This window comes from Callorhinchus milii, unplaced genomic scaffold, assembly GCF_018977255.1.
Source record: "Callorhinchus milii isolate IMCB2004 unplaced genomic scaffold, IMCB_Cmil_1.0 Scaffold14, whole genome shotgun sequence".
In the NCBI taxonomy this organism is placed as follows: domain Eukaryota; kingdom Metazoa; phylum Chordata; class Chondrichthyes; order Chimaeriformes; family Callorhinchidae; genus Callorhinchus; species Callorhinchus milii.
In genome coordinates this window covers 6026320-6051337 of record NW_024704755.1, presented here as the reverse complement: position 1 = coordinate 6051337, position 25018 = coordinate 6026320, and the positions used below count along the sequence as shown (strand labels likewise).

The window sequence follows — 25018 nt, the reverse complement described above, 5'->3', positions numbered from 1 at the left end:
AAAGAAAGCTTTATATCGAGAAAGCTGTGCTTCAATAAGCATTTTTCTTTTATACCTTTGTTTTTGCAGCAATATTTTATGGTAACAGCTGGAGACCTGATGTAAATGAGACCTTACCATTTCATTGTAGTTGAATCATTTAGAATAGCATTGTTTGCATTATGTGTCATAAGGGCTCGTTCTCCTAATCACCACGTATTGAGTCTTGTGGCTTATCCAAGGCTCAACAGATGTGCTTGGTCAAACTGAATTTACTGTCTCCTACACTCATTCCCACTGCTTTTACAGATATCTTTTCCAAACTTTCTTCCCCCTCAATTTTCTGCCTCACTTTCCTAAAGAAATGAATACCTGCAAGGCTACAGTTTATTCCAGCACCTAACTCAAGCGGCCGTTTATTTTTTAAAAATTGTCTTTAATGAAAACAAGTGACTGTTATTTCAGAATTCTTTTTTATTGAAAGCATTTTGCTGTGACTCAGTGAGTCAAATCCATCAATGTTGCAATCATAAATATCCCATTGAGTCTTTCCCGATACCTTGCCTGAGTCAGTGCTATTTGGGTAAAAGCCTGAGGATGAAAAGTCACTGTGTTTCCCTTTCATTGTAATTAGTATCTGCAATGGGCTGTGTGTCACGTATTGTATTATCTCTATCACAGGCTAATAGGAAATAGAATTATTCATATACAGTGAGTGACAGTACCTTTCATATTGGGAGGATTTCTCAAAGCGTTCACTGGATTTATTGTAACGTGCAGTGCCTGTATTTTGTAGGCAAACTTGTTTATTGATGACACAACAGAAGGTACGAGAATCCAAGATAATAATAATAATCCTTGCATTTGATATAGCGCTTTTCACGTCGGGAGGACGTCCCAAAGCGCTTCACAGAACACACTGTAAAGTGAATTGACTGTTTATTTGTGGGCGAACGCGGCAGCCAATTGCGCACAGCAATGTCCCGCAAACAGTCGGTGGATTGAAAATGACCAATTTATTATTGTTTTTGGTTTTGGAGGGATTATTAGGCTCTGTGTGGAGTAAGGAAACTTGCCCAAGGTTTCGCCCTGACCTGCCTGGAATTGAACTCAGGTCTCTCGCTTGCAAAGCGAGTGCTCTAACCACTGAGCTACAGGACTCCACAGATACTCCCAAGGTCTATGAGCAATGAAGAGTTGATACGCCTGACAGATTGGTTCTTCACAGTGAGAGATGGGAGTGTGAATGGTTCTTGTTCCTGCTGTTTAAACCCAGTGACACCATCAAGTATTTGCCAGGTAAAATGAAGATTAGTGGTAGCTCCTTTATCTCAGCCCCAAATACTGTATGTGGCTTAATCCCAATCTGAGAAACACCTGCATTTCTTTTTCTCACACCAATACAGTCTTGTTCCACTTATATAAGAAAAAAACAGCTTTCATTCCATCAGCTTTAGCTAAATTCAAGATGTCAAAGGTGAAAAAGCAATTGGATTGTGAATTAAATCACTCAACCTCTCAACAAAAACTTTCCATATAATTAAGTATATATTGAGCACCACATAGTCTGTTTTGGGTTATGAAACAGTAAGCAGAATGCAATTAGTTTATTGTCATAATGTGTGAGATGTGTTATTGGCACTCTGCTTAATACATAGAAATACAATGAGTTCTTGCCCTTTTCGTGGTTTAATGATTTTTGTCTTTTGCCAGTGAGGATATTGTCAAATGGCACAGATACTCAGCTATGTGCTGAGTCCAGAAGTAATAACAGGAGACAATTAGAGGACCAGTGATGTTATGTCTTCATTTGCTACCTAAAAAAGACGATGCAGGGACCTTGGTGAAGCGATAAATGTAGGTGGAGGCTATCTTGGGTGCCTATTGAGGGACTAATTTCTATGTAGATGGTGGTTGCTAATTCTAACATAAAAAACAAGGATTTTACAGCTGGGCGCTTGATTTTATTCAATTCAGAGTTACGGATGTTCACAGCAAACTGAGAAGGAGCAGCATTCAGACACCATCTGGCATAATGCATAATGGCACCTGCCTTTTACCAGAGTATTTATTGTTACATGACAATGTTGAACGCAGGAGCCCAGTAATACACTAGCAATCAGTAACATCCATTTGCCTGACTATGATGCTTGGCTGCCTACAAAAGGGCAAAGCAACCCAGTTTTCAGTTATCTGTCTTTCAACTACCACAGTGTAAGCTTTGTAATTCCCTATGCCTTCCTCTCACCACCTTCCAACCCTCTCTCAGTCTCTAAAATCTACTTGCTTGACCATGTCTTGTGAAGGGCTGCAAAACGCTCTGTGAAGGGCGTTTTATAAATGCAAGTTGTTTTTGTTGTAGGCAGCGCAGAGGTGATAGGTCGGGACTGGAGAGAACAAATGTTTTTCAAACAATGTCATCACTTCAAGTTTCGGACTTCTAATACATGGGGATATTTTTAGAAATAAAATATTAAAATGGGAACAGTAAAAATCATCTTGATTTTCAAATCTTTATAATGCAATGTTTATTTTTTTTGCTGTAACAATATAAATCAGATCATTCCATCACCAGGTTACTTCTGAGAATTCATCTTGATAAATGATGTCACCCTTTCTCCTCATTCTTTCCCTCCGCAAACAACAAAAGCATTGTCAGGGGCTTGTCATGTTGGAAGTATCCCTTTACACATAAGAATATGCCTGCCTATTTGCTGATGTTCACTGTGCACAACATACCATAGGATCTTTTCCCCTGTTTATCACATTACAAAAGATCTTTAAAAAGATCCCAATGTTCCAGCTGCCAGAGAATTAATTTATTGCCTCACAACAGATTTTCAGCAGTGATGTTTTCTCTTTGCTTTCGATTCAATTGTTGTTTAAACGTAAGACGAGGATTAGCCAAGAAATCACTTAAATGGCTATCATTACCATTGAATAGAGCTTAGAGGTCTGTCTGGTTTCAAATCAGCCCAGAGTGAAAGAAAATGTTTTTCTCCAGGTGGCTGCGCTAAGAATTGATACAGCGGACAGTACCATGACCACGTCTAGAGTCAAAAAGGTTTGACTTTGAGTACAGGACGTTAGTCCTTTTCTAGTTATAATTCACTCAGCCCACCTTCTGAGATACATTTGGTGTCATGTGCATTAAGATTAGTACCACTGTGTATAACAACTCTAAACACGTTTTTTATATTTTTTAGTGAACAAAGAGTGGGACAAAACTAAATTAGAAACTTCGCATAAGCCACAAAATTCATATGGAATTTTTTTTTAATTTTAACAAGACAAGCTAGCATAAATGTGTTTCTCTTCATATTAAAACACAAACGTCACAATGCACTACAATTCAAGTGACACAGTATCAAACACCAGGCTGCACAATATTGAAGTCCGACAATAGATATTTTACAAATCCATGACACATTTCATATCAAGCAATATATCCAACTAAAAAAAAACAAATTCATGACTTATACCAGAAGATAAATAAACAAATATCACTACATTGACTTAACCCAGAAAAAGTGGAGTGAATGACAGTTGCATCACAGAGTTAAATCATTTGGTCACCATTGCCCCAGTAGTCGGATTTCCAGGCTGAAAATGGAGCAATTTAATAACATTACGTTTTTTATTCGTCTACAAACACTTTGTCACTACACTTGACAGCAATTCCCTATGCGGAGCAATTGTGATATTTCAATTTTTTGGGCAATGGTTTTACGCAACGATTTTTTTCTGCACTTAAACCCTCAACCTGATTAATGCTAAAATATATTTGCATCTTTTGTCAGTTCGGAGTAGTTCAGCAGCTGAACTGACATCTTTGGATCTTCAGGGAGATCAAACTGAGATGGGCATCGATCCAATCAAAGAATGGCACTGGAGGTGGTGCAGTGAAGATGATTTAGAGATGAGTGTATAAGTTGATAGTTGTGCTGAGAATCTTACTGTTAAACCACAAACACATCAAAGCAGGACAATTTAGGTAAGGAATCAGCTGTATATGAATCCAATTATTAAGAACATTTACTTGCTAAACAAACTGTGGTTTAATGTCTTTAATGCTAGATGGAAATGTACAAAAGGTGAATGTTTTGCTGCTTTTCTACATTACTTGATTCTATATATCTTACTTCCTCTGTCCGCCCACAGACATTTACCCTTTGTACATCTACTTCAACTGGTATCTTGGAGACCAAGTCAGCATAGTATAAATCCCTTCACAACATCTGCTTGAAAACCTGCTCCACGCTGAAAATAGATGCAATAGCAATAGATGCATTACAATGTGAGGATTATTATTATGTATTTACTGGAAGGAAAGGCAAAATTATAGCTTTTCACTCAAGGAAAGATTGTTCCATGAGTCACTTTCACCCAACAAGACAGTAAGAACTGAGTGAATTTATCATGCAGGGTTGTCTGAATTAACATTTAGCCTCTTAACAATAAATCAGCACTTTGCGTCAGAGCAATCATAGCAGTGTGAAGTCAAGTGCTGTCGCCGCTTGCAGCATCTCAGCAAATTCTCTGCACTTTCCATCACAGTAGCAGTGAACATTGAGTCTTATGTGAGGCCATTTCTAATCACTCTGAGTCACAGTGGATTTCCATTTATTGGAAATGCACAACACTGACCCTTGGAGATTCCACTCATTGGTCTGGATTAGAGTTTCTGTGGGGAAATGTGAAATACTTCCAGAAGGAGGTGCTGTTTACAAATCAGAGACACTGATTTGTAAATTCCTGTTACCAATTGCCATAATTTAATTTAAACGCCATTATGACAAACAAAATGTAATGATTTAAAACAAGCAGCTTTAAAACAAACTAGTTCACTGTTACAATGCTCAACAAGTGTTTTCTCTTTGTCAGAATCAATGTATATCTGTAACTGTGATTGAAACCGCTAAAGTTTATTTTTGCATATTTACAAATCAATACAAGATGGTGTATTATATTCTTACCCCAAAAAGTCAGATTTAAACTAATTGTGTCTATCTGAACATACAAAATTACATTCGTATAGTGCCTTTCACATCAGGTAAAACATTTTTACCCTTTGGCTAGTTCATTTGTTCAGCTTACCTTTTCCACAAAATTTAGAACATCTTGCTATGAACATTCAAGGACTTGATCACCAAGCACAATGATATACAGGATAGGTTTACGAGATGCACTTACATAAACTTAAAAGATTCTCAGCTAGTGAGTCTATTTCAATGTTACCCAAAGATTAATATCTCTACCATTCAACACACTACATTAAAACAAACATTAAAAGTGCAGCTTGCTCAAACCTACAGCAGACAACACAAATGTAACTACAGGAAATTAACCAAGTTTAATGTAAGGACCAAACTGTTCACTGAAATATTTTCTGATAGGGCTCCATCTTGGTAGCCAACGATAGCCAATATCGATTCATGAAGGGAAGGTCTTGCCAATCTAATTTACTGATTCACTTTGACGGTGTGATAAGGGAGTTTGATAAGGGTAAGGCTGTTGATGTTGTATATCTGGATTTCAGTAAGGCTTTTGATACAGTTCCCCTTGAAAGGCTTGTACTGCAAGTAAAGAAAGTGGGAATCAGTGGAGTTATATTACAATGGATATGCAATTGGATGACTGGAAGAACCCAGAGGGAGGTGGTACAGGGAATATCACCAGACTGGAAAAATGATACCAGTGGAGTTTTATAAGGGTCTGTTTTGGTGCCTCTTTTATTTAATATTTTTATAAATAATCTGGAATTAGGAGTTGCAAGTACAGGGGGTAAGTTTGCAGATGACACCAAGCTAATAAAGGTGGTAGATTGCGAAGCTGAGAAAGATAGGTTACAGGAGGATTTGAACATAATTGGGAATTGGACAGATTGGTGGCAGATGAAATTCAATGTTGAGAAATGTAAAGTACTTCACATGAGGACAAAAAATCTTGGAAGGACAATTATTTGAACAGAAGGAAAATAATGTGTACGGAAAATGAAAAGGACCTGGGGGTCCTGATTGACAATAAATTGAAGCTCTCCCAACAGTGCTCTGTGGCAGTGAGTAAAGCAAACCAGATTTTGGGATGTATCAAAAGATCAATAGCAAGCTGAAATAGGTAATCCTGCCACTGCATAAATCATTGGTGAGACTATAAGAGTACTGTGTACCGTTCTGGTCGCCACAGTACGAAATGGATATTGGAGAAATCGAGAAGATGCAGAGGAGAGCAACCAAAATGATAAACCTCCAATTGTATTTAAAAATAAAACTTGTGTCAAACAACACTGAAGTACATCTCCTCTTCTGTGGTAAGTTTAGGATCTTCCTTGTTGGTGCCGATGCCTTTGCTCTCTTGAGCCTGTGCCTTGCCTTGCTTCTGGCCATTGACTTCAGGGCTTCGGTTGATTGTCTCCCGCACCACACTGTAATTCACTGGGTTTCTGTACAAGGGATGGCGCTGGGAATCGTCGTGGCTGCAGTGGCACAGTTTTTTGAAAGCGGATCTGAATTTCTGAGACATTAGGTTATAAATGACCGGATTGATAGCACTGTTGGCGTACACACAAAGTCTGCAAAATAAAAGGAACCAAGCATTGTCGTATTGTTTCTCTATGAAGGAATTGACCACAACAATTGTCCTGTATGGCATCCAGAGCAAAGCAAAGAGAATGACCACCACAGCCAGCATCTTAGTAACCTGTGGAGAGAAAATACACACATTGTGTTCAACCTTTTTATTTAAAAAGTTGCCCTAAATCAAATTCAGCTTCCTCCTGAAATATATTATCCTGCAGGTTTGACGACATATATTTCCTTTAAGGCAAATTTGTGCAGAACAATAATTGGGATACCGTTCCAGGCTTTGGAAATATGCACTTACTATTTTGAGGTTTTAAAGTTTGCAACACGACCGCTTCCTATTTGTACAACATTGCTAAATATATATCTTCGATCAATGATGGGTTTGATCAGTAATTCATAACATGAAACATCAAGGCTTCACCCTGTTGTTTGTGCTGTTTTCTCACTGGGCTCCAAGTTGGGTCTCAAAAGCACCTAATCGCTGAGAACCAGGAGACGGTGTACAATTTATAATATTCCCTAAACAAACAAAAATAAAATGTTCTGTTGTCTATCCTTTGAATTTTGGACCATTAAACGTTGAAGAAAGTGAATTTTATTTCTGCTCAGAACAAGGCTGCATTAGAGAAATCAAATCAAATGGAAACCATGTGTCTGATAGCATATTAACAGTTTAATTCTGTAATACGTGCTGCTGGGTGATTCGAATCCATTATCTTAATACTTCGAAAAAATGTACATAAGTTTATTTGTAAAGTATGTTCTGTAATGTACAGTACAATAATCGTGTGTCCCTCTGGGGAGAGTGAACACACCTTTCCAGATAAGGGCATTTTCCAATGTGTAGCTGACATTCATTATGGGACTCTCACTCTTGTCTGTTCCTAAGCATGGTGATGGGTTTCCATGTGTGTCAGATATCCGACTGACCAAAATAAATGCTTCTTTTTTTATTCTGTTTCATATTTTAATAAGTCTGGTTATTTTCTTCATCTTGTTTTCAACCTATTTATTTTCTCTATAATAACTCCAAATATCTTGGAGACAAATCACAAACCTTATCCTGTCAGCTCCCCCCAGACAGATCACCACATTACCTGTTTTCTGGACGAGATGGCCCCTTTGCTTATCCGGCATGAGACAGTACCACCAGGAGACTCCGAGCTCTTGCGTTCTGCCTCAGTACGCTCCTTCCAACTCTTGACTCCCATCTCCATCCTGGTAGGAATTGGACTGAGGAAGAGCACCCGGCCAATCAGTCCATATAGCACTGTGGCCACTACCAGAGGAATGACGTAGAAGATGGTGAAATCAATGAAATAGATGGGCAAGTACAGGTTCCTAGAGACCTTGTAACCACACTCGGCATGCTGCCTGCTGTTGATGTTGATGTCCACCAGAAAGAACCAGAGCATGCAATAGAAGGAGGTGATGGTCCAGAGGAAGGCTAGGATTTTTTTGGCTCTGGATATGGTGCATATGGAATGGGCTTTCATCGGGTGGCAGATGGCGATGTATCTTTCCACGGTGAATGCTGTGATGGAGCAGGATGACACATTGATGCCCAAGTACTGGAGGTAAGTGATGGCCAGGCAGCCCGCATGCCCATAGATCCATGCCTCGGTCAGACTGTCAGAGACGTTGGGAAGCCCTGCGGCCACTAGGACCATCAGATCAGCCACGGCGAGACTGACGAGATAGCAATTAGTCGGGGTTCTCATGTGTCTGGTGGTCAGAACCACCAGCACCACCATCATATTCCCGATAATACCGATTCCACAGATGGTCAACACAAGCAGCACTGAAACACTTTTGTACTCTATGGACTTGTAGATTGAACCAGTGCCGGCAGAAATTGGGTTTGCCAGGGAACTGTTAATGGGGGTTAGAAACCTACTCACGTTCTCCATCGTGCAAATAACAAATCTTTAGACTTCCTTTACAGGTTTAAATATATAATGGATTTAACTCCGATGAGGGTGCTCCTAATCCGCTGTAATTAATCAAAGTAATAACAGTGTGAAAGGTAGGTGTCTTGGATTACGAAACTATTTAATTCATATCTGACTCCGCTCTTAACATACATATATCATGCTGAAATTGTTAACCTGTTTGTTCAGTGGTTAGTATGTTATTTGCTTTTTAACGTATGTATTCTTTTCCTATTTTCTTGAAATCTACAACATTGATTTTCTAACAATTTACAGATGAGTCCCACAAATGTATAAAATAGAATTAGAGCATTGCTTAGTTTGAAATTATTCTCTATTAGTAATAAATTAAGACAGTATTCTTGATCTATTTTTGTTTTATTGCAGCAAATATACTTGTCATCATCAATATTCTCACTGTAAAAAAAAACCTGAATTAAAACCAACAAAAATATCTCTCCACTGAACTATTTTGCTTTTTGTGAACACATTTTCAAATGTACAGCAGAATTTAGTCCAGTTAATTCTTTACATCCAAGGGTCACCATGTCATTGGAATGTTAAAGTCTGCCTGCAAAATCAATCACTGCGATTTACAGTAAATCCTATGAAGTGCTTTGAAATGTCCATCCGACCTGACAAGACACAATATCAAATGCGAGGATAATTCAGGTAACTACCACACCAGATGTGTAGTAAAATTGCAAAAATAAACATTAGGTTTAGTACCAATTTATTGTTTCAAAATAAGTCTCAACATATCAACTCATAAGCAGATCAGGTATCATTGGTCAGATTTATAACAAAAGTAAATTCACCAGATTAAATCTGAATAAATGACGTTTCAGATTCTAAACTTCCAAATTATAAATTTAAAAAGACTTTTGCCCCACCTATTGCCAATCATCTTCCTTTTTTTACATTCTTTACGTGTGGAGGATTTGAATTAAAAGAACTCAAAGATTTGAAGCAAAGTCAAATTCAATGATGCGCTCTGGAAGTCATAAGAAATTAAAAAATCAAACTATTTACCTCCTATATTCTAAAAACTTTATTAGCTTTTTAGTATAGTGGGGAGGCTGCAGGAATACAAGATTTGTTTTTGTTGTGTGCTGCATATACTAATTCTAACTTGTTTTTATTGTTCCAGTCCCTGCATANTTTTTAAGTGGATAACATACTTTCAAACGATATTTTTAGAAGTAACATACCTTAAAATAAAGTCCAGCTGTACACTTGATTGTCTGCAAAACCTTGATTGCTATGATTGGTTTCGGCATCTGTTTGGGCAGATTTCTGTGAAGGAGAAATTCCGAGCCCCCCTGCAAAAGACCTTTGAACAATTCGCTTCCGAGTGTGTCTGACAGACCCAAGCACCCAGCTCTGATATAGTCCCCTTCAATCAGCAACCAGTCACATGCTTTGATCTGAATTTATGTTTGTAACCATGGCTACGCTGCTTACACTCGTCCGTGAAATTCAACAATGTAGTCATCCAATGTCCATCAGTTCCATGAACTAGACTAGCGTTAGGATAGCATATTTATTATATAGATCTTTGGATCTTGTTCCATGGGTGAGCTTTTAAACATATGTTCGATTACATATAAATATATATACAATATGCCCTTACTTTCAGTAATGTTATTGAAAAGATGCATGTTTTTCATTACGTGTTAAATGCACAGCTTGACATTGCAGGTCTTAAATTTGGTGAGCTGTTTCTTCATCCTTTTACTCACATCCTAGAAGCTATTTGCCCACGCAAACACACATAGACGCTCATTATCTTCTACTTTTTCCCGTCAGATAGGATTTAATGAATAATTAATTCATTAATTTGCAAGATACCTATTAACTGGAATGAAAGCAATGATAAAGATCAAACTTTTTAGAGGCTTATAGTGAATTGTATAATGCAACTGTGTGCTGTTTGAAATCAATTAATTAAGCTATCCCAATTACTTCCTTTTGCAATTCATTTAACCCTTTCAGGATTTTGATTGCAATTTGCAGCTTTCAAAATTAATACATTCTGTCTCTGAGATGGTAATATTTGTGATTTATGCAGCATTTGATGCAGTCAGAAGAGTTAAAGATAATAGCTCCTCTGGCACAAATGAGCTACTTATTTTCTTGAATAACAGAAAATGTAGAGCTGGTAATATGGTTTATTTCTGAGAGTTCAAGCAACCAATGAAAGCTCTGAAAAGTTTCTCAAGTGGCTGATGTCATGTGTAGCTAAATAAGGAATTCCTGTGTTTTCTTACACAACACAATTTACATTTATACAGCGCATTTCACCATGGAAGGCTATGCTAGAGTGCTGGTCACAGTTGGCTGAGCCCCCTGAGTTGAGGGCAGGAGGGTTGGGAGCTGAAGAGGGTGTGGGTGGGAGGGGTTACAAAATAGCCACAAAGATGACCAGGTCAAAGAGGTTAGTCTTGAGGTGGGCTTTGAAAGTTTAGAGGAAGGAGTAAGTCGGAGAAACTCTTGAGATGGCGTTCCAGAAAATGGGGCAAAATGGCAGAAGCTCTCCCACCGATGGAGGTAAAGAGAAGCTGGGGGACGTACAGCTGGCCTGAATTGCCGACCAAAGGGGAGCAGGCAGAAACGGGAGGCTGGAGAAGAGCACGGAGTTAGGGAGCTGCGAGGCAGTGAAGGGATTGTTGGTGAAGATAAGGATCTTAAATAAATTTAGTCTTCTGGATGTCACAATGTTGACCTTCATTTGAATGGATAATTAGTATCCTGTTAATATATGAAAAAATAGATGTGCTGCCTGGGACCATAGTTGCAGGCGGAAAGGTGGCATTTTGGCTTAAACTGAGTACAATTTCACAGTTCGCATAATGTAAATGGCCATGTCACTATGTTACAATATTATCTTTTTCGATGTGTTGTTATCAAAGCAGCATTTTTTGCTAAAGAAGACTGCAGTTACTGATCACTATTTGCAGTGTTCCTCAATCACAGGAATTAAAGCACAGGAAGCCATTCATCTCATAGAACCTAAACTGATGATCATCCTATATCCCTCTCAGTCCCTGCGGCGGTGGTTATACATATACTTTAATAGAAACTCTCTTCCCAGTTCCCATTTCTTACTATTGGATGGAAGTTTAAAAGGTATAATTTTATGCAATACTTAAAACGATCACAAGATCAGGTTCCACCCCCTTGATTTTCTGATGTGCATGAAGGTGCTGCTATTTCCTCAGGTTTTTCTGGAACACTTTGATTAAGTGGCTCCTGGGGAAGCTTTATCAGCACGTGATTTGCATGTTTAAATGGCCATTGCAAACGTGATGTGGTACTGCGAAGCGGAAATACCATTTTAACATAAATACTTGGGCTCAAATGTCACATGTATCCCATTTCTCACCCCTGACAAGCTTCTTCCCAAACCTTTCAAATCGTTACAATCTATATACATATGCAAACAGAAAATCTCTTAATGTCCTAAGAAATTGTACTGTACTTCAATAGTGCCATCTTCTGTCAGGTATTGTGAATATGACGATGTAAAGCTGCCCAGTACATAAAAATATCAAGATATGCTTTTGGTGAATAAAAATGCTCCAGTCTAAGTGGGATTTGAGTCATCGGAGTATCTGAAGTTAATGACATGATCAGGAAGATATTATGCAAAATATATTAGAACATCCTGAAAATACTACTGTTTTCAAGCTCTGAATACCCAAGTGTCCTTTGCAGATTCCAAATAGGCATTTTATTCGGTGAAGTGTCTCAACGACATGATAAGGTGCCATATGAAATGTAAGGATTATTATTATTGACTTCCCCTATGGCACCTGTGGACGGGTCATTCTGTTCATTTTTAAAATTCAACTTAAAACGACATTCTGACTTTACTGAAGTGCTATCACATACCATTCAGCAACACATTTGCAATGTAACCCCATTTGCTTAGAACGTCCTCCCTATGTGAGAGGCGCTATATAAGTGTAAATTTGTATTGTATAAAAGCTTCCTCGAATTACTTTGTGGTATATTAAGCCATGCGGATGAGAAAAGGGCAACTGTAATTACCAGGCTGTGTTAACTGATCTCAGCCAGTGTCTGCAACAATTGACATTAGCTGCCCTGGGCTCCTTCTCAGTGTCTGAGAACCTTGGTCAACATTTGAACCAGAGCTGAGGCCACAGTTTGACAATACCAAAGGCTGTGACTATGGAGAGTACAGACTCACTGTAAGTCCTGGCATTAGACATTAAAAGGTGTGTGAATTGGACCTGAAACTGCAAGGACCGACAGCCCTTTGCCTTGATTTACACATCTGGGAATATCTGCTGCTAACCCTGCCTGAGTGAGAAGGGTAGGAATATTTTAGGAGAGAACCCGAGGCCTTGGTGTCTAAAGGATTATTCACTATTCTTGCATCCTAGGGACCAATTGGAATTCAGTGTAACTTTTCCCTTCGAGGGATAAAAATGGTATTCCAGTTATTTTTCACAACAAATGACAATTACTATGAAGAGCTCTGAGACCCTGACATAATAGCTATATGTAAATCTCTCCAATTAGCCAAGCGAATAATAAATTCCAGATGATTACCAAGTTTAAGCCATTTGTGTTTTGTGTATAAATAGGACAGAAGCTTTCAAGATCCCACACCTTTATATCATTTAATTTGAAAAGGACAAGTGCATCTTTTCCATACAGGCACAACTCAAAACGCTATCATAGCATCATATACAGTATATTTACAATTAGTCAGTTCAGGTTTTGTTGACAACAAATTGAAAGTAATACAATTTAAAAAATGCAGTACTCATTTACAAAATACATAAATCTGTTTTATGTACTCTTGAAAATATACATAAAAGTAGTAAAGTAAGATCTCAAATTACATTAAAATATTTCCAGGATTTATGTAAATGGCAAACATTAAAATGACCAAGTAATTCAAAGGCACTGCTGAACATATGTGGACTTTTAGTTGCATTCTGTTCTAGTGACTTAATACTGTAAGCAAACAGAGCAAAAAGCACAAGTGACCGTCAATGAGGAAATATGAAAAAAATCCGGCATCAGTATCTTAAAACTGCAAATCTATTACTACATTGCTTTACTTGCCACGGATTTGTTTAGATATGAAACTGGCTCCGTTTCTGATGATTTTGGAATGTACACTAGTAACAGTAGATATTTCTGATATGTAGTACTGCACAAGCTTCTGTTTGAATAATCACTTGCAGCATTATATCAAGAATGGCAGAATGCAGCTGATATCCCACTAAATGCTGACAGTACCAGCAACTTTACAAGAACTTAAAAAAAGTACAACAGTTTATCAACAACATTAGGGGTGACCTGTAATGTTGTTCACCCTTTTACCACCTTAGTGCCTGTACCTCTTACAATGCAGTACCTTAAGGTAGCTATATCTGTCTTATTACCCCTTCTGGTATAGACACTTCCAGCAAGAGTAGCAAATCGGGAAAAGACTGGATCCACTATTAACACAATAACAAATTGAAGTTTGCCTAACAAGTCAGTTTAACTATTCAGCTTTTTAATCCTTAAAGCTCCTGTCCTGCTGGTCTTCCAGGAAACCACACAACACATGTTCTTTAACTTTTTAAAGTATAAAGTTGGTTTAAAAGTGTACTTAACCTCCATAAATCTAAGAAAATCTTTAGATGCAGATGCAAGGTGAAGAACAGAAAGATTAATTGGTTCTTACTTTCATGTTCAGTTAATTATTTAAGCCATGAAGCCCCCTCTAATATACTGACTTTACAGATATATCGTCAAATATAAATATCCATACGCAGCAGTGAATTATTTCCCCAGTTGGAATATGCAGTGGTTTGAGAATAACTGAACAATTACAACAATCTACATTAAAATGTGTGGATAATTAATTTCACTTTCTAATTTCACTAAAGTAAGCAGAGGGTTCCAGAAAATATGGACCTCCTACACAAAAGGTACATGGGGGTTTAGGATTTGTAATGGATATGTCTATAGAGTTCAGGGCTTTGGTTATATGAACAACTTTTTAAAACAGTTACTTTAAAACATTTTCTTTATTCTGATGCTTGCTAACAACTTCACAACACGTGTTCTAGAAGTAGTAATGGTTAGAACGCAGGGGCTTATTTACAAATAATCAGTTCTAATTTCTCAGTAGTTACTAAATCCTATCCAGTGCGGAGATGCTTGAAGATTGGGTGCATGGGACTCAACAGTTGATTGGGAATTAATTTGCAAATGGTTGTTCACAAGTGAATCTGCATATTTTTAGAATTGTCAGGTTGCTTGGATTAGTGGAAAGGTATATTAAAGTACAAGTTACATATCAGAGAATGCTTATCAACAAAAAGTGAAGGTCAGGATTTGTGCAATTGACCTATTGCTCCAACCTGCTTGCCAATATTCTTATCTGTCCTGCCAGCAGCTCATCCACAAAGGCAATGGCTCATCTCGCCCTATACACCTCACCCTGTAGTTGTTTAAGCCCAAAAGCCATATTTATGCCGAAGAGTGATTATTGAATTCAGGTGAACATGTGCAGAAGAGAGATAGATGAATTAAAAATACAGCCATTTTATTAAGCAGCAGCCATTTACTGGCATTCTTCAAATGTGAATCAAGTTGAGCTTAAAAAAGTACTATCTTTAAATACAATTCTTGATAACTTCAATCTTAAAGCAGAATTGTTTTGTCAGTGAACGTTACCTTTTTTAAGTTACTTAAATTTCACTTTGAGGCCAAAATAAGATACCTGATGATCTTCTGGACACGATTAGGATTTGGCTTAAAATTGCTGCAGACAGCATCTACAATAATACAGTACTCATAATTTTCTGAGAACCTAACAAGCAAAGGACTGTAATTATGCTTTATTAACTTTTATATTGAAATAATTCTATGCATCACCACTCCTCATTCCCAGCTGAGTTGTGTAAACTGCCTTTTGTTTTGCAATGCATTATAACAGGGTACTACAGGGACATTGAAGGGAGGTATTCCAAATCAGATTAGGGTTACAGTACAGAGTCCATTCCAAAAGTCTCCTGTGATGCATAGACCATGTAGAGGAAGCCATCCTCATCCTTCTCACGCTCATAAACCTCAGATATGGGTGTAGAAACACTAACCATGCTGTGTCCATTCACCAACAGAAAGAAGGCCTGATTAGAATTTAGCTGCAGGCGCCTCCTACAAACAGAAAGCATAATGTATGTTAGAAGCAATAATCTTAATTGATTGATAATTTTCCTCTATTTAATCAACAACATCCACACTTGCTAACAGCTTCAATTTTCTAAACTTCAAGCAGCTGAGGAGCAAATTTGTTCTCTAACTTTGCTGAATATTCCAGAATCCAGACTCCCAACAGTTGAGCAGTACAACACCAGTGACAATTCATGATAAACACACACTGAGGTAAATAGCTTTGTAATTGTAGTATGAGATGATACAATTTAAAACTGCATGCTAGAAATTAAGATTGTTATTCACAGATGTGTTCATTTGAACCACTGTGTTCATCTTTTATTGTAAATCAAATATAATCTTAAACAATTTTTAAATTTAAGATTGATACCAAATTATTGGGGTTACAAGCCCGTATAAAGCATGGAAAACAAATACAAATTCTATTTTCCAGTAAAATGAAACCAAGTAGGCCAGTCTTTATTTAGTTCCTAGTGATCAATGGACCACAGCACTGCACACACTGAATGCCTGAAGCAGAGAAATGTTTCATTCTCCAGAATCATCACTTTGATGAGCACTAAAATGTATTGAGAAAAATTATATTACATTACTTAGTAGCATCACTCGTCATACTCAAGTGATAAACAGATATTTTCAATCCACGACTGTTTGCAATTGGCTGCCGCGTTTTGCCCACAAATATACGGTCAATTCGCTTTACAGTCTATTCTGTGAAGCGCTATGAGACATTGAAAAGACGTGAAAAGCGCTTTATCACATGCAAGGATTATTATTATATGTGGACGCTAAAGAAATGTTAATAGAAAGGACTTTCCAGAGTAAATCGTGGACATTAAATTCTATTTTCAATTCCTATGTAATTATGTCCATCTGCAACATGAGGCTGACAGACACTGACATCCTACCATATAACTAGCAAGGAAGTGTACACTAGTGGCCTGAAAAGCATGGAGGTGAACTCCTGTTCCATGGTATGATTAGTACAGTTCTCAACAATTCCAAAAAGTTATTGGATAAAGAAAACAATACAAGAATCTCTAGCATGGTAAGAGCATGGAACAGAGTGTCCCAGGGTCACTCCTCTGTTCATAAAAGATCTTACCTTATGATTTTGATCAGCTCACTCATGTTCACGTGGTCAGGGACAAGAAATTTGGTCTTATCCAACACAGGCAGCTGCTTTTCTCCCTTGTACCTTTCAATTATAACCTGAAAAATATGTACAAGTACATGACATTTTCTGGCAAAGGTCCTACCATGTTTGTAAAACTTTACATATGTCTGTAATTTTAACAGGCTATTAACAGCCTTCTGCCTGATGTAAAATGTCGTCATTTGTCATATTACTAAAGGGCAAATGCCTGCAGAAATGAAAAGAAAACCTTTTAAAGATGAAATAGTGTAAATAAGAATTTAAGATTTTTTTGATATTTATAAAGCTTTAATCATAGAATCATAAAATCACGTAGCACAGAAAGAGTCCATTTGGCCCATCATGTCTGCGCCGGCTCCAAAAAGAGCAATCCAACTCAACCCCACCGGCCCGCTTTCTCTCCATAGCCCTGCAATCTTGTCCTCCCCAAATACCCATCTACTTCTCTCTTAAAAGTTGTTATTGAATCGGGGTCCACTAACCTTGCAGGTAATGTATTCCAGATCCAAACAACTCACGGTGAAAACAGTTTTCCTAACCTCCCTCTGTTTCTTTTAACAACTAACTTAAATCGGTGTCCTCGGGTTACTGACCCACATGCCAGTTTTTCCTGGTTCAACCTATCAAATTTGGAAATTGTGCTCCCTAAATCCTGGTCCAGATCATTAATATAGAGCACTGGTCCCAATACCGACCCCTGAGGGACACCACTACACACCTCCCTCCTTAATGCTCATGCTCAAAATCATTACTCTGCATTATTAAAGTAACTGCCATTTAAACAATGTCATTGTGACACTAAAATGCAGTGGAATTAAGTTCACCTTTCACCAGATCCACCCTTATAGTTCAACAAAAAAATCACTAACTTGGTTAAAACAATGTTCTGCAAAATTCACTTCACTGTATAAACAAAGTTATTATGAAAGCTTATCTATAAAAAACCCTGGGTACATACTCAAGGACAGAATGACCCAGTGGCACAACTGGAGTAAAGATAATATTATTGGACAACATTTGTATAGCGCCTTTCATGTCGGGAGGAGGTCCCAAGGCGCTGGACAGTGTACAGCATTTCAGACCCGAGCTGGGAGCAGGGAGGGAGAAGGGAAGGGAGGGGAAGGGGGGTGACCAATGGCATGGCCGAAGAGGAAGGTCTTGAGGCGGGACTTGAAGGAGGCTAAGGAAAGGGCGAGGTGGAGTGATTGGGGATGGAATTCCAGAGGTTGGCAGAGTGGCTGAAGGCTCTCCTGCCAATGGTGGGGCGGGTGGGTCGGGGGACGTGGAGCAGGCCGGAGCCGGTTGAGTGGAGGAAGCGGGTGGGTTGGTAGGGGGTTAGGAAGTCGCAGAGGTAGGGTGGGGCGAGGCCATTGAGGGCTTTGTAGGTGAGGACCAGGATCTTGAACTGGATCCTCTGAAGGATAGGGAGCCAATGGAGTCGGGCGAGAATGGGGGTCACGAAATTTGGTGCCGGAAAGGACATGGGCTGCAGAGTTCTGGATTATCTGCAGGTTGTGAAGGGAGGAGTTGGGAAGGTCGACGAGCAGGGCGTTTGCATAACCCAAAGACAATCTGACAATAACCCAAAGATTCTGCACCTCCCAATATAGATCAGATCACAGCAGCATTCCTGCATATTTCAAATGCTAAATGTTATCAATATTTACAAGTCATTGCCACAGGATACCTACAGGTATTTTGTTGGGATGCTGTTCACGAATAACTTGGACATCTTCCACTCTCTGTTCTGCAAAATAGAAGCACAGCATTTATTTGGGGTATGGGGGAATAAAAACTACAGAGTACTTTTTGAATTGCAAATGTACTGATAATCAACTGTGTTTCAGACCAATGGATTTTATTTGTCAATTTGAAGTTTAGCTCTCGCCTGACCAAGGCTACCTCTACTAGAGCAACAGTATTGCGTCCTCCATTTCCCCTTCCACATCCAGGTCACTGAACTCATTTACAGTTCCAAATGTTAGGAATGTTACCGTAGGGTTAAGTATGCTGACAGGTTGAGATTAAAGTCGCTTCAACTGAACTATTCTTGTGACTGCAAATACTTTCTCTAGTCAAGGAAAGTGTGATAATCTGCTATCAATCCTACATCTCTCACTGAATAGGAAGAGCTCATACAGACATTAATATGAATGCTATCATCAGAAATTGCTTTTGCAATCTATTAAAGCAGAATTATACTTTTGATCACCTATACTTTCTATTACCAAATGTAAATAAATCCTATCCTTAGCTGTAATATTAAATCTAGATTTTCATTGATAATATAAGCAGCTGTTCCAATTTCCATATGTTGAGGACCAATGCCTTTTGGGCAAATTGAAAGATCTAAAAATGATGAACAAAAACAGCACTAGTATTTTTCTCAAAACCCATAACCTTTAATTTACTAACTTTAATCATGAACAACAGGAAATGCAGAAGGTAGCATAATCATGACCTACTTAGCACTCAGGGATAAATCAAGATTCATTTGTTAAACTCTAGATGAGAAAGCTACCTATAAAGGCAATTTAATTAGAACCGCATTTTTTTCATTGCCTCCACATTAGATCTCAATGCACCAAATCCCATATTAGACCTACTTGCAACAGTAATTTTTGCTAATCCTATTTGTGTGCACACAAGTTCTTAACACCATGCACAGTTCTTGACTGCTAGTTAGAACCAAGTATTGACCAAAAATATTCATAGCATTAAAACAGTTCTAAGCAGGATTTGGAATCCAAATAAGCATGGAGTAGAAAGAGTGAGAGTTCTGTACACAGAACTCAATTACATTTAAAAAAATCCAGAAGTAGATTAGTTAATTGAAATAATATAGTTAATAATAATGAAGTTAATATAGAAACGGTGTCTTTCAGGAGACATTTCAATTGAAAATCTGGTCCTCCTCCAGTGTCTGCAGATCTTATGTAAAGATGCTGACCCATGTTGAAACTGGAAATTAGCAGACTGTAATGCCAAATTTATGAATTGTAGACTGCCCCTCCAATTAAGCTGATTTTACATTTACATTTTCAATAGATGCATTTTTACTTTGAATATATTTCTTTCTGGAAATCTAACCTCAACTATTTTTCTTTCAATCATTCCAGAAGATGGTAATGGTTAATGCATGCTGATAATTTTAAATTAAGAAAAGGTTTTTCTGTTCTCCCTCCATGCATAGTACTTTCTCCTCTGACTAGCATACACAATATTAGCTTATCTTTTGTTTCCAATCCCCTTCCCCTCCCACATTTTCCCTTTATGAATCCCTATAGTCCATTAAAAATGGGAGTGGAAGAAATCAAGTCTGGAGTGGTCGCCAATTTGTGCACACATGGCATTAGGGGCTGCTGTAGCTTGTTCTCTTTCTTGGCTGGGACCATTAAGTGCTCCCTTGGGTAACATGTAGCTATAGCCTTTCCATAGCTAACACTGTCTTACAGTCAGGTTGAAGACTGCTTTCTCAGCTGTGAAGAACACAAACTCCTCCTGTAGAATCTTGTAGTTATTTTTCTTTCTTTGCAAGTGTTTGAAATCAAAACTGGAATCCAGGATCTTGCCTACCATGGCAACTGCTCTAAAATATTTGTGATATTCAACCTCAGAAAGACATGCTTAAACACACTCCAAGCAGACCAGAGCCCATTATCAGCCTTTCATTCCTGTGTGACTTATCAAATATTGTTGACTTGATGGGCACTTATTTACATATCCCACTTCCTCTCCAACCTTTTCTTGCAAGACCAAAAAATCATCCTTACAATCTTGTCTGATTGCCATTTCAATATCTAACAAGTGTGTTCCAAAGTTAGAACAAATGCAAGGGCTCCCAATAACATAAATCCAAACTGCATTAGGTTTTCAATGAAATTTTATTGCCCAATTTCTACTAAAGTGAAGCCCCTTGTGGGATGTTAAGTAGTTTGGGTCCAACATTTTGTATTTTTAGCTACTCTAATTTACCCCTGTCTATATAAATGCAAGTTGTTGATGTTGTTGTCTAAGGATATCAGCCATCTACATCACTTAGGGCTCTGTGACCTGCTCCTGGTGATCTGCCAAAGCTGTGTTTTGACCAGGGACATTCTTGTGAATGGCAGAGAGCCAGATAGACTCACCCGTTGAGTTTTCCTCTCTATAGGAAAGAACTTCTACATGTAATCTCTGCCCAAGTGGTATAAAACTGGATTCCTGCAATACGGAGAAGTGATAAAGCAAGGAGTTTCCCCAAATATGCTATGATTATTCCAGCACTTTACCTTCCAATTTAAAAAAAACACCTTTAACTCACTGACTGTCAGATACCCAAAGTGCATCAATTTTCTATAACATTTAGATCACTAATCTATTGAAAAAGCTGCTAAAACATTTCTTCTTACCTGAATTACAGGCTAATTTACTCTTCTTAGACTCCTACAAAGATTATTATTTTAATGAAGCTCTTAATATGCACAAAATTATAAATGACAATGAATACACCATCCAACTTTTACTGGGAATTATAAAAGTACTTCAATTAGCAAATTACCATGCTTCAGACCTTTGACAACTGCAAAACACACACTAAAATTGCGTGCATTTAAAACCACTATGAACAGGGGAGAATAAACAAAAATGACAGTAGGCCAGTGGATTGAAGTGACCAATTTATTAATGTGTTTTTCAAGTGGTATAAAACTGGGTTCCCGCAATCTGGAGAAGTGGTAAATAAAGCAAGGATTTTCTTCAAGGGTGTCATTGAAAAAAAACACTATTTTGGATAAGCCAATGCAATTGTTTGTGCACCTCGTAATGGTCAAAAGTAGGGAAATGGTCGATAACGATTCACTACATTTGTTGCACATCAACATATATCGGGAAACAATAACACTGAAATAACCTACTAATAAAAATAGCATGTAAAAAATCTATCGATAAAAGTCCCATTTACTCCACGGTGAGGAAATTGATTGCCCAGGGATATGTAATAAATATCAATTCAAAAGCTAAGTGCCATCTTACAGCACTTTAATGTCATTGCTTTTACCTCTTCAATTCTGATGCCTTGCTTTACTGTCCCACCTCACAATAATACAAATAATTCTTACATCTGACATAGTGCTTTTCACGTCTCCCAGACGTCACAAAGCGCTTCACAAAATAAACTGTAAAGTGAATTAACTGTATATTTGTGGGCGAAACATGGCAGCTAATTGCGCACAGCAGTGCCCCACAAACAGTCACGTATTGAAGTGACCAATGTATGATGGTGCTCTTTTTCTTGAGGATGATTAGGCGTGTGAAGTAAGGAAACTTGCCCAAGGTTTCGCCCTGCCCGGGGATCGAACCCAGGTCTCTCGCTTGCGAGGCGAGCGCTCGCACCACTGAGCTACGTAGGACTCCACTCCACCTGCCCTTTTTGACCATTTGCTGATCTTTTTCCCCCTAAATGACTTCCATTTCATCTTCAGGCCTTTTTGACAACACAAATGGTCCGACTCTTAAAGACGTTTCTTCACTCGGATATCCAGGAATCGATGAGAGGGTCAGTTAAATCACATTCGTGCCCGGTTTAATAACTACACATACGCCGTTAAGAATTGCTATGGGGGAAAGGGGAGGCGTTAAATTAAATTAGTAAGACACATAAGGTCATCGCTTTTATTTGTAGAATTTGCCAAGGTATCTCGTAAAAAAAAAACATTGGGAGGAGTGAATCGGAAACACCCCCAAACCCCCCCACCCACCAAAAAAAAAAGACCACCACCACTCAGGAAGGCCTCATGGAAAAAGGCGAGAGAGAGAGAGAGAGAGAGAGGAGGGGAGTGTCTGTGTGTGTGTGTGTGTGTGGTGGGGGAGGGGATAAGAGTCAGAGAAAAATATATTTAAAGGGGAAAATTTGGACACCGCAGCCCTCCCCCCCCCCGTCAGCACAGCCCTCACCAACGCCCCCCTCAGCAACAATGAAGTCACCCGCCCGACCCGCACCAACCGCCGCTCCGCTTTGCAACCGTTTTTGAAGGCGATTCGTTCGCTCCCCCTCCTTGATCTCCTCACCCCCACCCACCCGCCTCCCACCCCGCCCGCCTCCCATCCCCCGCCCGCCTCCCATCCCCCAGCCACTGGGGGTAAACCCAAGGCCTTAAGGCGACGGATTAACCGACGAGAACCAGCCCGAGGCCACGCAGGCCCTCGACCTTCAGAGAGACGCGCCGAGCTCGGCACTCGTCGACCCCCCCCGAAGCGCGCGGGGACAACGCGGTCGACTCCGAGCCCCTCGGGCCCTCAGGAGGGGAGACACCCTCCTCCAGGTTTGCCCTAAGCAGGTGACTGTCACTCCCCCACCACCGGGTTAGGTGAGGTGAGGCCGCCGAGGTGCGTGTGGTGATGGGGTGGGGGGGGGGGGGGGTGGGGGGAAGGGTGGAAACTAACACAAGCGGTCCCGAACCTACCGAAGGTCCTCCTCTGTTTGAAGGATTTCTCTGACGGCATCTTGGGGCTTGAGCTGCTGCCGCTACCGGAGGGGGAAGCGGCGTCTCGCGACTCCCGTTTAAAAACAAACTGTCAGCGGAGCCCCGGCTCTCGCGCACCCGCTGCCCTCCGCACTGACTGACGTGACTGACTGACTGTCAGCTGGTTTCCGCGCAACCAAACTTAACACCGCGCTAACCCCGCCCACCTCCCCCCCCCGATCCCGCCGCTCATTGGCCGCCGGGGATTCCCACGGTCCCACGGAACAATGCCCCCGCGAAGCTCCTCTCCCAATTGGCCGCGAGCGTGACGGTTGCCGGCCGCTCATTGGCTGCCCGGGGCTGTCAATCACGCCTAAGGTGGCCAGCGAGGTAGAGCGGCTGCTCCGGGGCAGTGAAGTAAACAAGTGGATGGCGCAAGAAAGGCGGAGCTCGGGACGAACTGCAGCAGTGAAGCGCCAGGAAGGGCCTGGGGTGGGGGGGAGGGGGAGGTCCTGCAGTCGATGGCCGGAGGCCGACGCAGCCCGAACCCGTCTCAAATCGCTTCACAGATAACACGCACCGGGTCCACAGTGGGGTTTCCGGGCCTTTTCCTTTTTTTTTTGTCCCCCTCCCCCCACCACCCCCTCCCCCCACGGTCGACCGAGGAGAGAGGGCGTTCACATTGTGGTGACTTCACCCGTGTGTTTGGGTACAGCTCACAGTCATCGTCCGACGAGGTCGTCGCGAGGGGGGGAGGCGGTTGCGCCAGGAATCGGTGACGGATGCAAACGGAAACTGCACTGGACAGCGGCGGTGGGTCAGTCAGTCAGTCAGACAGACAGTCAGTCAGAGAGTCAGACAGTGTCTGAGGGAGAAAAACCATGATTCACATTTCAGATGTGACTCTTCAGGTCAAGCAGTCGGGGACCCGCATCACAGTCCAGACACCACTGCAGATACTGAGTCATTCAGCTGCAGGACCCCCCCCTCTCCCCCCTCCCCGATAGATTCAGTAACACGTCACCATTATATCCACTCACTTTTATGAATATATATATACACACAGAGTACGATTCGGAATGAGGTCATTTCAACACTCCTTTTTTTTTAATCTTCCAAAGAATGTTACCCGAAAGCCAAGACAAGTCGGTTCACCCCATAAATCCGGTGTCCAATTCTGGGTCACAGCCTCAGAGCAAACTGGAATTGCTTCTCCATCTGCACATTGCACCTCTCCATCTGCTCACTCATGACCCAACTGTACAGCGCCTTGGGACGTCCTCCTGACGTGAAAGGCGCTTTATAAATGGAATCTTGTTGTTGTTGTTGTTGTTGTCGTGACCCCCCACCCCCCTCCCAGACTGTCAATTCAAATGCTAATTTCTATATCGTATACCTATGCAACAGGATTTCCTTTCTCACTTTTATTGCATCGTGAATCATGGAATCATCCACACGTGCAAAATTGTAAATCAAGATTACAGTTAAGGTGTCTTTTGACATTCATTAAAATGAAAGTCCACAACTCTGCAGTACCGAGTGCTGCTGCGATCAGTCATGCACACATTTCTCTGGGAAGGAAGCCTCTACAAATTGTGTGCAACGTTCAATTTCACTACAGCAGCATATTTGGAAGGTTATATCATATTCTAAACTCAGTCCTTGTAACATTCCTCCTACGTTTGCAAATGCTATATTAAATGTGTGCCCATCTAC

General features: G+C 40.0%; 2 protein-coding genes across 2 annotated transcripts; both read right to left on the bottom strand.

Moving 5' to 3' along the window:
• Nucleotides 1–6255: 6255 nt before the first annotated feature.
• Nucleotides 6256–8473, bottom strand: LOC103176163 (thyrotropin-releasing hormone receptor-like). The gene is made up of 2 exons (XM_007889569.2): nt 7661–8473; nt 6256–6678 (listed from the first exon to the last, which is right to left on the bottom strand). Exons 1-2 carry the CDS (start codon nt 8471–8473, stop codon nt 6256–6258), a joined length of 1236 nt encoding a protein of 411 aa, XP_007887760.1.
• Nucleotides 8474–13129: 4656 nt separating this feature from the next.
• map1lc3b (microtubule-associated protein 1 light chain 3 beta) lies at nt 13130–23524 on the bottom strand. Its single transcript, XM_007889349.2, has 4 exons — nt 23303–23524; nt 18551–18606; nt 16809–16915; nt 13130–15685 (listed from the first exon to the last, which is right to left on the bottom strand). The coding sequence occupies exons 1-4, from the start codon at nt 23340–23342 to the stop codon at nt 15511–15513; spliced, it is 378 nt and encodes a 125-aa protein (XP_007887540.1). The 5' UTR covers nt 23343–23524; the 3' UTR covers nt 13130–15510.
• Nucleotides 23525–25018: the final 1494 nt, after the last annotated feature.